At 56.1% G+C, this 14,652-nt stretch overlaps 2 protein-coding genes across 5 annotated transcripts; both read right to left on the bottom strand.

Annotated features, from left to right (window-relative positions):
- Positions 1–1,564: 1,564 nt before the first annotated feature.
- HOXB5 (homeobox B5) lies at positions 1,565–3,087 on the bottom strand. Its single transcript, XM_057715641.1, has 2 exons — positions 2,485–3,087; positions 1,565–1,812 (listed from the first exon to the last, which is right to left on the bottom strand). Exons 1-2 carry the CDS (start codon positions 3,044–3,046, stop codon positions 1,565–1,567), a joined length of 810 nt encoding a protein of 269 aa, XP_057571624.1. The 5' UTR covers positions 3,047–3,087.
- A 1,987-nt stretch (positions 3,088–5,074) lies between these two features.
- Positions 5,075–14,247, bottom strand: HOXB6 (homeobox B6). Of its 4 annotated transcripts, none has more exons than XM_057715643.1 (4): positions 12,903–14,247; positions 6,976–11,968; positions 6,194–6,286; positions 5,075–5,959 (listed from the first exon to the last, which is right to left on the bottom strand). In XM_057715643.1, exons 2-4 carry the CDS (start codon positions 7,388–7,390, stop codon positions 5,700–5,702), a joined length of 768 nt encoding a protein of 255 aa, XP_057571626.1. In that variant the 5' UTR covers positions 7,391–11,968; positions 12,903–14,247; the 3' UTR covers positions 5,075–5,699. The 4 variants fall into 4 exon arrangements, with proteins under 4 accessions (XP_057571626.1, XP_057571628.1, XP_057571625.1 ...); XM_057715645.1 differs by having other exon boundaries at positions 13,661–14,247; XM_057715642.1 differs by having other exon boundaries at positions 6,976–14,247.
- Between the last annotated feature and the right edge of the window lie 405 nt (positions 14,248–14,652).

Below are 14,652 nucleotides of genomic sequence, written 5' to 3'. Positions count from 1 at the left end.
CTCCTAATCAAGAGGGCAGGTCAGTTGGGCCCCTGGAGAGAGGAAGCCCTTGATAACTGTAAAGTGTAGAGAAGACTGAGGGTGAGAGGAAACCTTTGAAATTGAAATTTGAAATTTTTTTTTTTTCTTTCTTCTTCTTTTGGCCTTAGAGGGTGGCAGAACTGAATTAGGATTTGGACCAGGGGACGGGGGCCTGGGCAGGACTGCATCACTCCCAAAAGGCCAGGAGCCTCTTGCTCAGGACTTAGGCCCAAATTACTTTCCCTGAAGTGGTTTCCAGAGACTTTTCTGGCCAGCTGGTGGAAGGACAGGGTGGAGTTCAGCTCAGCCTTTCCCTCATACCTTGCCCCTTGCCCCCACTTCATGTGGGGTTTCTGGGTCTCTCAGTCCCCCAGGCATGAAAGCCTGTCCCCTGGCCCAAGTACCGCTGACCAAGCAGAGACTTAGGTGGTTGAGCTGCGCTGCTGGTGAGCATCTGCTCTCCCTTTGCTGCACCCCGGCTCTATCAAGAGCGGTCTAGGGTGTACCTGGTGATGGGAGAGGCAAGCCCCTGGAGAAAAGACAAGTGGAAGGGCAGTGGAGGAGGGGAAACATTTATTTGACTTCAAGGAAAGCTACAAACAAATACCAAAAGCGAATCACTGAGACAGGCCCGGCAAAGACAGATTTCACATGTAGCACAGCATCCACTCGCTCACTACAAATGGTCTTGGAAGCGAAATGGGTAGGGAGGAGGGGATAGGTCTGACCCAGACTATCCCCATATTTACAAGCTTTGGGCCCTCTACGCCAGACCCATGGATTCACAGAGAAATACACAAGACATTTTATACTGAGGATTATTTTTGTTTCCAGATGCTCCCAGACCAGGCCTTGTGGGGCCTACTCAGGCGGCAGGAACTTAAATCTCACTATTTTCCTCCCCTCTTCTCCACATCACCCCTTTGGTCCTCCCTGGCCCCCTCCCACCCCAGGACCAAGCCTTGGGAGACTTGGGCCTGGGAGTGGGAGGGAGGAGGAACAGGAAGGTGGAATGAGACACAGTCATGGACTCCGGTCTCCGAGGCCAGCTCAGCTGGGCCCGGTGCTGTGGCACTATCCCACCTCAACTGCTGTCCCTTTTAGAGAAGTTTCTAGCTGAAACTCAAAATACAGCGATCATCCTTTTATAAATAAGTTAGAAGAACACAGATGGGGAGGGGAAAGTTCACATTAAACATGCGAGTTGTTTTTTTTTTTTTTTTTCCTGGGGGAAGGAGTGCAACCACAGACACGAATATTCAGAAACACTGGCGGATTTGGGGTGAGCGGAGGGGAGTGGGGAGCATGGAGGGAAAATAATAATTATCATTATTATTACAATAATAACAAGATTAACCAGTCCAGGAGAGAGGGAGCCACAGGAAGACCTAAGACCAAACGAAAAATCGTAACACAAGGCCCGGGCGAGGCAGGCTCGTGGGAACCGGTCCCCAGCGGGCGGCGGCAGTGCGGGGAGGCTTGGAGGGGCCAGGGCTGGGGGCGGCACAGGCTCTTGGGCCGCCAGGGGCTCCTCCCGGCGGGCTCAGGGCTGGAAGGCGCTGCCGGCTGTAGCCAGGCTCATACTTTTCAGTTTGTTGTCTTTCTTCCACTTCATGCGCCGGTTCTGGAACCAGATCTTGATCTGGCGCTCGGACAGGCAGAGCGCGTGGGCGATCTCGATGCGCCGCCGCCGCGTCAGGTAGCGGTTGAAGTGGAACTCCTTCTCCAGCTCCAGGGTCTGGTAGCGGGTATACGCGGTCCGGGCCCTTTTCCCGTCTGGCCCGGTCATATCTGGAGCAGACAGGGCAGAGTGAAGAGGCCACGTTATTCCGGTTAAGGGAGGGGGCCCTGGGTGGGAGGGGGGCGTGGAGCAGGACCCAGGCGTCCCCGGCACCCAGCTCACCGCAGCTCCAGTCCTCCCCACTCCAGATACCCGCTTCAGAGCTCGCTTTCTGCACCCCCTTCTGCAGCCCCTACTTCTGCCGGCAGCGAAGGCGCCCGGCTTTGTCTCCTGCTCCCTCCCTGTGCCTCACCCTTCGCTGGGCTCAGGCGGCCGCTCACCCCGGGAGGGAGGAAAACGGTTGCACTTTTGCCCTGGAAAGCTCGTTTTACTGCTCGCCCCTCCTCTGCTAGAAACAGTCTCAAAATTTCGGGGGCAAGCAGGACCCTTCCCCACGTAACATAAACCCCATCCTTCATCCTAAAGCTAGTACAGCCGGGCAAATAAAACCTAAAGCGAATCTGGGAACAAATTATTAAAAATACTCCCCCCAACCCCCCAGCTAAAGACCTTCTTTGGCTCTGTCCCCCGAGCTGTGAGGACCCTCTTAGAGACTTCTCCCCCTCTGGAAAAAAAGAAATCTATATTTGAGGAAAAGCCAAGCTCTCCTCGTTCCCCCCCCCCCCCCAAACGCGGAGAAGGAAAGCTGAGAAGACAAAAAGGGGAGCGAGAGCGAGAATTACCATGGCTGATGTGAAGCTTCCTCATCCAGGGGAATATCTGCGGAGTCTGCCCCTCGGGCGCGGCTGTGGAGGTGGCCATGGGCTCTGGCTGAGCCCGAGCTAGGCTTGGGCTGCTTAGCTGGCTCGCCGCTTCCTCAGGCTCCGAGGACGCGCTGGCCTCGTCTATTTCGGTGAAATTGGCGCTGGAGCTGGCCGGGGTCGCCTGGTCGGAGGGGGACGAAGCAGAGGGCTTGGCGCCGTGGCTGTCGCCGTTGGTGCAGGGCAGGGACTCGGGCGAGGACAGGGAGCAGCTCGACGCCGCTTGCCTGAAGCGGGGCTCCTGGGCGGGCGCAGAGAAGGCGCGCGAGCTCTCGCCCACCGCCCCAAAGTGGCTGGAGGAGGCCGAGGAGCGGTTGACGCTGAGGTCCATCCCATTGTAATTGTAGCCGTAAGAGCCGGTGTGCATGGCAGCGGGATCCCTGTAAGAGCCGCTCAGAGAGCTGCCACTGCCATAATTTAGCAACTGATAGTCCGGGCCATTTGGATAACGCCCCGAGAAGGAGTTTACAAAGTACGAGCTCATTTGGGTGATTTTGGAGGGCTTGATTTGTGGATCGTGGTCGTTATAACCCTGTGCTTCACGATTTATGATGTATTAATGAATTATAGCGATGCACTGTACTTCGTTTTGCTATGTATGCGGCCAAATATGGGGGGGGGGTGGAAGGGGGATGGGGGGGCGTTAGGGAATCACGTGCTTTTGTTGACCAGTCGTAAATTCTCGCTGATGACCTCAAGAGGTAATTCATGCTCTATGGTTACAAATAATGACGATCCGAGAATCGTTAAGGCCGATTCAATGCGAGCCTCCGAGAGAGGGGGAAAAAGGAGAAGGGGGAGAAACAGGGAGAAGGTTGGCGGCGGCCTCTGAGCAGAGCGCGCCACCTCCCGGCGAACGGCGGGAGCGCGGGCCGCAAACCGCCATGGCGGCGACGGCTGCCTCCCTGCTGGCTCCTTGCAACCGCCCGGCTAGAAAGAAACCCGGCCTAGGCTCACCCGAAGGGTTGAATCTTTTAGAGGAGAAAGCCGATTGAGCCTTTACCCACTTTCTCGGGAGTGGATTTCGTCTGTCCATCGGTCCTTCTCTCTGTCGTCGTTATTATTATTGTTATTATTTTCCCTCTGGATAAGATGACCGAAGATTGAGTTGCTCTTCCGTCACTTGGGCCTTGCAAGTCTCCGACTTGGGGAGGGAAGAGGGGGAGAGGTTGGAAGATGTGTGTGAAAACCAATGATTGCAAAGGGTTTCCCCTGCGAGCTCGGCCTGGCCTGCTTCCTGACCGGGCTGCAGTGGCCCATCCACAGCATCCGGGCCGAGTCGGTAGGGCTAAGCCGAGGGGGCGAGGGTGCTGTCGCTTCTCCTGGTTCCCTTAGAAGTTTGAGATTCTCTTTCTGACCGCTTCCTCGTCCTTAGCCCAGGACAGAAGAATGACAGAGCAGGACAGGGACCCCCAAAGGAAGAGCTTGGCTAGGGCTAAGTGGCCTAGTTGCAAGCAAAACGGTGGAGGCGACCGCATCGGGGGCGGGGGTTTGCGTGTAAATACGGTCCTGAGAGTTTGGGATCAAGGCAGAATCCTTTCGCCTCCTCACCAGCTGCCCAATATTGCCTTGGGAAGCCCCACTTGAGACCCCTGGGTGCTGGCGTCTAGAGTAGTTTCAGAATTTGCCCGGCGGCCTACGTCTTTCCCGGAAAAGGGTTCCCAGGTGCGGCGACGCCTTGCTGAGCGCGCTGGGCGGCCAGAGACCGCCACAGCTGGGCCCCTTCTGCCGGGCGGCTATTTTCTTTAAAAATAAAAAAGGGAGAGAGAGGGAGAAGGAAGAAAGGAAAACAGTCTCCACAGCTTGCTCCTGGATGAGGGTGGGGGTGGGGTGGGGATAGAATGGGTCGGTTTTGGTTGATGGGATGAGACCAAACTGCCCCATCACCTGGCCTCCTGCCCTCAGGTCTCCAAAGAGCAGGGGAAAGTCTTGCCCTTCGCCTGGCGCCTGTCGGCAGCTTCACATTCCCCTACTTGTCGCTGAGGCAAGGAAGGGGCGCCTGGAGCCTTCAGCGCAGGCAGAGAGATAGATACCCAGTGGCCCCAATTTAGGCCAGGAGCCGAGGGCCAAGGCTGGCGGAGACAAGGCCATGTGGACCGGCCTAAGACCGCGGGCCTCTGCAATCCTGCGGACAGAGGAGCGCTGCTAACGCACTGAAACCCGCCTGGCTCGGTCTCTGCAGAAGCTCCCGGCTAGGGGGCCTCGGTGACGTCCCTCATGCCACGGACAAACGAGGAAATGCTAGAGAATAAGAGGGAGACGGCCCTTCTCCGTCCCCCAGTTCTGCACCAGGAGAGGCCGTTGTGAGCCTCAGCACGGTCGAGGCGCGGTGCTGGAGCCTGGGCCCAGCCGCTGCGGCCTTTATCTCAACTGTGACTTCCGAGTTGCGTCTGGCCCTCTGGGGCTGACCAGGGCTCCTGCCTTTACTGCAGAGTTTCCGGCACGGGGACGCAGGGGTGGGGCGGGGGGGAGTGGCAGGGGAAGAGCAGAGGTGACTGAGCAGCGAGGTTTTATGTCTTTATTATTATTACCATCATTATTAATAATATTAATATTATTACCGAAGTATTTCACGTCCAGAGCTAAGACAAGACTACAAACACAACACATAGAAAATTAATAAAATAGAACTTTGTTTTCTTCTGAGGCTCCTCTTCTTACTTCTAGGTAGTATGTGCTCCTTCCAGTGGCTTTGGGGAGGGTGTGGGAGAGAGGTCTGGGGTCAGGGAGTCTTCGAGGCCCCCACTGAGGGGACTGCGAATCTACCATTGAACCGTGCACGGGGGACATGGACAAAATGAGACGCGACACGGGCAAGAGCATTTTGCTCTGCTTCTAGGAAACATCAAGTGAGTCCGGTCCTCAGTTCTCACGGGGGAGCCTGTTCGGGCTGAGGCGGTTCCACGGGGATGGAGGGGGCGCTGGGGTGCAGGCTGGGCTCAGGCAGCACGGCCTCCCAGCGCCCAGCGAGAGCTCTGCGGACGGGGGCGTCCAGGAGAGCGCTGGGCCCCGCCTGTCGCGCCCTGCAGAGCAGGTCCCCAAGCTCCCCCGCCCGCAGAGCCTTCTCGGGGCTCTCCGATGCCCTTGGCTCCCCACAGGCCTCTCCCTTCGCGTCCCCCCGCCCCCTTCCAGCGCCTTCATTCGGCTGGTTTTTCTTCTTCCTCCTCGGCACTGAGCTGAGAGGCGCTGAGCAGTTTGCTCTCCTTTTTCCACTTCATGCGCCGGTTCTGGAACCAGATCTTGATCTGCCGTTCCGTCAGGCACAGGGCGTGCGCGATCTCGATGCGCCGCCGCCGCGTCAGGTAGCGATTGTAGTGAAACTCCTTCTCCAGCTCCAGCGTCTGGTAGCGCGTGTAGGTCTGGCGGCCGCGTCGGCCGCTGGGCCCAAAGGAGGAACCTGTTACGCAGAGAGGAGATGCTGAGGCCCGGGGTCACCAGGGTCAGAGTCCCCTCCCCCACTCGACCCTCAAACGGGGACTCTAGCCTGTCCCGGTATGCCCTCCACTCTCCCTGTTCTCTGCCCCCCTCCCTTCTTCACTCCTCCAGCGCCCCCTCCAGATTCCCTCCGGGTCTCCCAGGCTTCTGTCTAGATTCTTGGTAGGGGGATGGGAGGAGCAGTTTTAAATCCCACCTGAGCCTGGGGGAGGGGCTGGGGAAGCACTGGCCAGGTGTGTCTCTTCCCAGCCGCATCTTTTCTTTCCGTCCATCTGGCTCCCCCAGCACCCTGTGATAGATTCCGGCCCTTAATCCGTAATGACGTGGATCGATCCACAGTCGGCATTAAGGGCTCCTCACTTTCGTGTCCCGTTAATGGACATCAATTTGGGACTTAAGGCCGACAAGTAATCCAACCTGAGACCCTGGCGCCTGCTTCTCCCTCTTTCTCCCTCCGCCGGCTCCCTCTCTTTCCTCCCCTTATTCTCCCTCCCTCCTCCGACTGCCACCCCTTTCCTGGTGCCTCATCTTTCCCCAGCCCCCGACCCCCAGGGAAAACCAGTCCCGGACAGACTCAACTCTCCCTCGCCGGCGTCACGCCGCCCCCCTTCCCATGACGCACTCCGTTTTTAAGGAACAGTCTTGGGGTGGGGGACCGGGCCAGAGCTGGGGGCGCCAGGGAGAGCCCAGCCAGTGACTGCGGCCCCTGCCCGCCTCCCTGACCCGGAATCCCGGCTGCGGCCTGGCGCTCGGGGAGAACCCACTCGCTCCCCCTGGCTCCGAGTGCATCTGGGACTTTGCAAACTTTGCAACTCCTGAGGGCGGGAGGGCAGCGCGGGAGACCGGAGCAGGCGCCCCATCTTCCCTAAGCTCCAACCCGAGAGACACGCTCTCTCTGGGGGAGAAGGGGGGCTCTCTGGTTTGGGTTCCGGGAGGGGGGGGCCCGCGGGGGTCGCAGCGGCCGCAAGTCTCACTCACTGTTGCATGAATTCATCCGCTGCATCCAGGGGTACACCGGGGTGGAGCACTTCTGCTCCTCGGCCTCGCCGAACACGCTCTTGTCCTGCGCGCAGTCGGACTTCCGCGGCTCCGGGTGGAACGGGGGCGGCTCGTCGGCGCCCGAGAGCGCGCAGGCCGACTCCTTCTCGCGGTAGAAGGCCGGCGCCGGCCCGTAGTCGCAGGGCGCCGCCCGGCCGTAGCCGCCGCCGGCCGGCGGGTAGTAGGAGGAAGCGGCAAAGCCCTTGTCCTGGCCGGGCCCGGGCCCGTAGGGCGCGGGGTAGTGCCTCAGCGGGTCCGCATAGCCCGACGAGTAGAGCGGGAGCTGGCCCAGGAAGGACTCCTGCCCGCTGGCCAGAGTGACGGGGAAGGTGGAGTTCACGAAATAGGAACTCATTGGGAGGGGAGGCGCGCGCGGCCGCTGCTGCTCCGCCGGCTTTATGATTTGTTGTGTTTTATAGTCCGAGCGCCGCGCCTATTAGTAGTATATCTGAGATTGGGTTTTAGCTGAGGGGGGATGGCGAGGTGCCAGTGAGGGCCAGAAGGAAATACAACCATCTGATCCAACACTGACCAATGGCAGAGGCAGGAATTGTCAAATAGCACCCAGGAGGAGCGCAGCCCGCGCGAGGGACCCGCGCACAAACCTATCAACCTTTTTTTTCCCCTCCTCTTCTCCTTCTGCTTTCTCTCTCTCTCTCCCCAACGACACAAGGCGTCCTGTTCCACCTACGTAGGATCTGCGAAAGAGGCGTCTGTGCCTTTGAGGGAGGAGGGAGCATTTGGATTGAGACCACCCCATCCCCAGTGATCAAACAAATATATCCCTCCCCTCCCCACGCAGAATAGGAAAAAGTTAATTTGTTTTCAGAAAAGTTAACCCCTGCCTTGCTCGAGCCCCGTTCCCTCAAGGGAAGGTGGGTAAATGTCTCCGACTCGAATCTCAGTCTCCTTAGAAGAGAACTGAAGGAGAAGGCTGGTTTCTCCGGGTGTGTGTTGGTAGAAGGGGAGAAGAGTTCTCCGCTAATTAGCATCGTTTTCAGAAAGCCAGAAGCAAAGAAGAAGAAACCTTCTCCTTCCCAGGTTTTGAAAACCGTTTTTTCCTGTTTCTCAGATCTACTCTGTCTCCTCCAAGCCTCGGTTTATTACTTCTATTTCTCTACAACTCTTATGGCCTGAGAGGCAGGCCAGAGTCTGCTGTCCAGAGGACCCAGAAGGCTGGGAAATGGGAGGAGGGTCTGAGCCTAAGCTTCTCCCTCTGGCTGTGCGGTTAGGCTAGGAGCTTCTTTGGAAGCCTACCGCTGCCGCTGCCCAAGACGTCTTGCTTGGTTCTAGTATGTCCTGCTTGTTGTTGGCACAGGCAGGGGCACTGGGAAGAGGGGGATAGGGAGAGGAGGGGTGAAAGGCACCCTCCAGCCTAGGTTTGCCTGATCCCTATCTTGCCTGCAACCCTCCCTCCACCCCACCTCCTACCCCAAAAGACATGAGAATATCCTGGGCTACAGATTCTTAGGAATCAAAGGTGTCTCAGCAAGTCTGGGTACAGGGGAAAAATTATTCCTCCTCCACTTCCAGGTCCTCAAAACCTCCTGATATTGGAGACAATCAGGGACCACTGGGAAGGGAGGAGCTCTCGCTCCTTTTCCAGGTCTCTCCAGAACCTGGCCGTTCTTTTTAAAATTAATTCTTTCTCAAGACTTGGTTTTTGTTTAGTTTTATAAGGAGGGAGGGGGGTTGGGTCCTCCTGGGGTTGCAGCAGGCAGCTTACCACTATCATTCCATAGCCCCTCTCCAGATGCTCACCACCCTCTGTCTGTCTCTCAGCATCTCTAGGATCCCTCCCACATCTCCTGTTTGTGTCACCAGCTTGCCGCCTACAAGCTTTGGTGTGAGAGTGAGTACATCTCTGACTCTCTCTCTCATCTAAGGAAAATGAGCATTGGAGTCTGGCTGTAAGACTGAGCCACAGTGTATTTTCAACATTCTAATGTGTACGTGGAGGCCAGGCATAGAAGGTGACAACCTTCAGACCTGGGGCCAGGAATGGGCCAGGGTGTGGGACAAAACCTGATGATGAAGGGATCAGGCTGACCCTTCCCTGACTTGTTCTTTGGGCTCCTTTTTGTGGGTGAATTCTGCCCACTGAAGACGGCATAAAACATTAGGAAAAGTGGTAGAGGATGGAGGGTGGTGACCAAGCGTGGGAACTTGGTTGCTTGCAAAGTGGCCTACAAAGCTTCCTGAACTCAGGACAACTTCTAGGCTGTGCCTTCATGGTTAAGTGGCTATTCCCAGTTGTCCCATCAACCACTTCCTAGCCCAGCTCTTTGGGGGGTTTTAAGATTTAAGAAAATAAACTCAAGCCTCCTAATGATGGAGAGTCATAAGTGCTCCAATCCAGCTGTGATGAGGCCCACTCCCTGAGAGGAATGGGGAGCATTTGGGCTGGAGGAGCAAGGTGGGGAGAGTGCCTTGTGTACCTCCCTCCTCCTAGCTACCGAGGCTGGGCCTTGGGCCTCAGCCTTCCCGGCCTCCTCTCTGGCCACAATGTCTTCATACTAGGACTGGATGGTGTGGGCTTTGCCATGAAGCCTGGATAACATAAGATTTGGTGAGGGAAGAAGTCTTCCCCTGTGCTAGAAGCATGAAAATAATCACCTTGTCCTTAGAGTCATAGCCCCAAATTAACCTCACTTCTGCAGGTTGCCTGTCATGAGATGGAGCTGCAAAGGCAGGGCCTAGGCGCCTGGAGCCCGGCATGAAAGGAAATAGCGCCTCATTGCTCTTATCTAAGCCCAGAGGTATTTATGAGCGTTTATTCGTCTGATCCGTTTGTTTGGGAGAAAGAGCAGGCAGGCAGGGCCGGGCCAGAGGCCGCCTGGCTTCTGGAGCCAGATCTCTATGAATCTGTCTGTGGTTCTGTCCACCGCCATGGGTCTGTCTCCAAGGGGGAATATGTAAATACACAGTGTGCACAGCCATTGCCTGGTCTGGGGTGTCTCTCCCTGCTCAACAAGGAAGTGTGTGTATGGAGGTGGATATAAATGTGTCGTATGTCTTGAGTACACAACAGAAGAATTGTATAGAAATCCCACAAGCAGGATTTATAATTGTAATTTTCTGAGCTGTGAATCTGTGGTCCTGTGGACGTACACACATTCCAGCTCCCTGGGAAATGTCTAAGTTGTGTTCAGCTCCGGAGCAAAATTTTCCTGTACCGGTAATCTCAGGGAGGATATTTGCCAGTAGGTGTGTGGAGAAGAGGCAGACTGAGACATTGTCCAGGCTGCCCACTTCCTCTCCGCTGCAAAGCTCCCCCCACCCCCAGCTCTTAGGGCTGTGGGCACCTTCCCCCACCCCCACTCCCACCTCTGATTGGGGGGGGGGTGAATTCCAACATCTCAGCCCAGTTCTTCCCCTAGCCTCAGTGATTCTCTGCATTTTGGGAACATAAATGTTCCCAGAGGGAGCAATGTGGCCTCTCCCCATCTTTGAGAGCTGTTTAGAAGGAACATTGCCTTAACATTGGCCAGTCCAAAGCACAGTACAAAGACATTTATTTCCATTATGCAGATAAACAGCATGGTCTCTGATGAAGGGGGGAGCAGTGGCGCTCCGCTCCCTCTCTCCAGGCCCATGGGCACCCTAAGAGCCCTTAAGGGTTTCAACCCTCTGTACAAGCTGCTCTCCCCTCCCCATCTGTACTTCGTATTGTCCACAAGAAAAAGCCTCCTAGGGGCCCAAGACCTTAGGGGAGCGTTCCCTCAGCGGGGCTCCGGCACTGGGCCGGGCCTTCTAGCTGCTCCAGAAAGTCACTCTCTGCTGAAGAACGGAAAGGGCTGCTCATTCGGCCCAGACTCACGAGGCGCCAAAGGCTTGGGGGCTGCAGCCCCCGCGTTTGCCCCCCAGTACCCTTGGGCCCCTCGACCTAGGCAGCTCCTCCAGCTCCGGACCAGACCCTAGTAACACCTCGGCCTGCCTGGCACCACAGGCAATTTCCTGGAGCCCCCGCCCAGGAACTGGGGCCACAGCACCTTGAAAGGAGCGGCCAGAGCTTCCTCCTGCGGCTTGAAAGCCCAAGCTAATCAGTAACCCGTGAGACAGGGGCCAATATTCAAACGCGGCGGCAGCGGCGCGTACCCCCGCCCTCGCCACCCCCTTCTGGGAAAGCAGTCGGCTTAAGCGGGTGTGAGGGGTCCTGCAGGAACGGAAATTACAATGGTTGGTTACTTACTGATGGATCCCCACTCCCACTCCCCGTTTTTATCCCCAAAGCATATTCGTGTCGATTTCGCTTGACGTGATCAGGAATGGGGAAGGGGACCCACAGTCACTTGCAGACACCAACAGTTTCCAGAAAGCTCAATTCCTTCACCACAGACTCAACCGGCCAAGGAACTTGCAAGACCCACCAGCCAACCCGGAGAACACAGACTCGGTTTGTCTTTTGACAACCGAGTGGAACTGCCCGGGCCGGCGCCTCCCCTGCGGGACCCCTCCCTTGGCCGAAAAGAAAACCAAATAAACCTTGAACAGCCTTGGCCTCGGATCTCCCTAGCGGCCCTGGTGAGGGCTCTCGACTCTGATCCCCCAACCCTTTGATTCAGGGCCTCCTGCCCGCGGGAGGCAGTATTAGTCCTTTCTAAATACGCCCTAGAAAAAGCCGCTTCCCCCAGCCAACCGCCTGGTTTGGAGCAGGGATGGGGCTGAGCAGTGGGGAGGGGACACTTGTTCTCCAATCCACAAGCGGGCAGGCGGGAACCAAGACCAGCGGAAAGCGGCAATCTGGGCCGAAGTCCCCAGAATCCCGCCGAACCTGAGCGGCGGGGGCTCCAGGCGTCGAGCAGGGTTCAGGCAGTGTCGCGGGGCATTCGGCGCCGAAGCCGCATGTCTCCAAACGGACGGTAGATGGCAGCAAACCGCATAATTTGGGTCAGACCAAACTGTCTAAGGGATGATTTATACCCCGCCGAGGCTACAGGAGAAAAAGACCTTTAGTCTGAGTGGGTTTGGGGAATTTTTCCTTTGAGATTAGGCTCTGAGTGCCATGGGTGCTGCCTGAGAACTTCTCTCGCTACGCAGCCGAAGGGTCCCTTCAGGCACCCATTCCGGGCCTGCTTCGAGGGCATCTACCTGGGCCTTCCCGGGCCCTCCTCCCGCGCCACAAGTGGCTGCTTCTCTCTCTTCTCAGCTCAGGATTGAGAGGGCCAATATGCCCCCATAAACACCCAGCCCCCGAAATCCCTGGGCAACCAGAGGCCCGAGGCTGAATGCTCTGCATCTGGTCTTTAAAAAGAGGAAAGCAGTCACCCATTCCTGCAAACCAAACTAAATCACAGTCTCTCCTGCCCTCCACGCCCTGAGTCCCTTATCTCTTGGCTCGCAGCTTCCCCAGAAGCCCTCTCTATTTTAAAGTCCTCACGTAGCGTCTTGTGCCTTCTTCAACCCCACCAGCTACTTTAGGAATCTCGGCCCGCCCGCCCTACAGTTCTTCTCCGCTCCACGCACCCCCCCTCCTGCCCTGCCCCAGGAGGCCTGGCTGGGGGATGAAATCGGGCGCGGGAGGGACCGGACTAGCTGTCTGCGCTCATTGCCAGCAGCTTGTCTAGTCCGGACACCATCATGTCCCTTAATGGGATTTTCTTTTAATTTTCTTCTCTTTTCTGTTTTTGTTTTTCTTTTTGTTTACACTCCTAAAACAACAACGTGCTAAACAGCTTCTTCACAATCACCATATTTGAATCCAGGAAAGTTTGAAATGTTTCCACATCAGACACACACACACACACACACACACACACACACACACACACACGGCAATTTTCTCCACCGAAATCCACACACCGCATACCAATAAAACACAAATAATAGAACCAATATTACATAGAAACCAACATGCTGTAACCTACCGCGTTAAAAACCACAAAATTGTCTCCCTGCAGAGCGAGGCTCCCTCCCTCGGGAGTGGCGAACGACCTGGGCATTTTCAGGCAGGCTTCCTGCGGGGGTCTCCCTCGACCTGGGTGTCTCCACCTATAGCCCTTTAATTTCAGAAATGTCTCCAAAGGGAGATACTGAGTATTTCTCTGTGAATTGTTCTTTCTGTGTCTCTCTAGCCGCCGCCTCACCCTCGCTGGCCTCTGCGGAGATTCCAGGCCCTCCAGAGACCAGGACGTGCCTCAGAGCCACCGCCCCTCGTGCCAATGCTGCCGGGAGACCACCGATACCCGATACGCGCACCGGGCAAGAGAACTGCGCGGGGGCAACTGGGGGCGGCCGGAACAAGGGAGGGATGGTGGGAGGGGGAGGGGGCGCAAACCCACAGAGGCGGTAGCAACCGGCTTCTGCCGGAGTCCTGAAGCCCAGACACCCCCCATCCTCTCTTTCGCAGTCCCCTCGATTAAATCTCTCCTCCTAGCTTAAAAAAAGCTCGCCTCCGTGGCCCCTTTCGGTTCCTCCTCCCGTCTTCCCTGCCTTGCTTACCCTCCAGGAAGCAGCCACCCCTCTCTCCGCCACCGAATTTCCTGGGAAGCCTCTCCCTGCAAGCGCCCAGAGGTGGGGTTCAGCCCCGTATTGTGGGGGGGGTGGGGAGAAGCGAGACAAACCCAAGCCCCACCCCCTGTAAAATCGATTCAAAAGAATAAGAAGATTGTAGAATCTCCCTTACCTTTGCAGACCTTGAGATTTCTTTCCTCTGATTGAAAAGGGTGGGGATGGGGGGGGGGGGGGGAGCGTTCGGTTTCTTCTTCATCCTCCAGATAATATTGTCCCAACCTGAGAGCCGTTGCTTCCCCTTCTCTGACTTGGGAGAGAGGGTGTTTCGCTTTTCTGATATTTGCATAGAAAATGGAGTAAGTTCTGGCTTTGAAAAATGGTATCGGGCTGCAGTCCTGGGCAGATTGTCCATTTACCCTCCATGATGTCTAAAATCCCAGATTAGCAAGCAAATTAACTTAGAAATTAAAATTATTTTTGCTTTTCTCTTTTGTGTAATTCCCACCCCTCCTCTCTCTCTCTCTCTCTCTCCTCTTTCCTCTCCCCCTCGCTTTTTCCTCTCTCTCTTTTGCTTTATCGAGCTGATACTGAAGTATAAAAATATCAAGAGGCTGGAGCCCTGAAGGACGACAGTGCTCCGACCTAGGTGTGGTGTCCAAAAGAATGCTGCATTATAACCACCAGGGAAATGATAAAAAGTTCATGTTCACGATCGCCCGGCCACATGACCGGCGCTGGCCAATCGCTGGATTCAACCACTCATAAACTTCTATCACAAAGTTGTAAATTTTCATAAAACAACAAGGAATTTATTGCATTTCTTCATGGCTGCTCCACCAGCAACCTTTTCTCAGTCGCCATCTTCTTTTCTTCTCCTTCTCCATTTTTTGGGGAAACCCCAATCTGAGGAGGGGTGCGATTTGGGGTGTGGGGAATCAGGCGGAGGAGGCACAAGCATCCAGCTGGGAAGGGGGTTCTTTTTGGAACCTCCCTATTCTCACAGAAGCTCTGTCCCCCTCTTCTAGTAAAAATTCACCCCCAAACCTCTGCACAGGGACCATTCTAAGGCAATTGGGGTGAGTTGGGAGCCGCAGCCAGTGTGGAGTTGCCACCTGCATCAGGGCAAAATGAAAGCTTCAGTGCCCCTTTCCCCCTTCTGAATAC

Source organism: Hippopotamus amphibius, chromosome 17 (genome assembly GCF_030028045.1).
Source record: "Hippopotamus amphibius kiboko isolate mHipAmp2 chromosome 17, mHipAmp2.hap2, whole genome shotgun sequence".
NCBI classification, from domain to species: domain Eukaryota; kingdom Metazoa; phylum Chordata; class Mammalia; order Artiodactyla; family Hippopotamidae; genus Hippopotamus; species Hippopotamus amphibius.
This window is presented reverse-complemented; position numbering and strand designations above follow the sequence as displayed.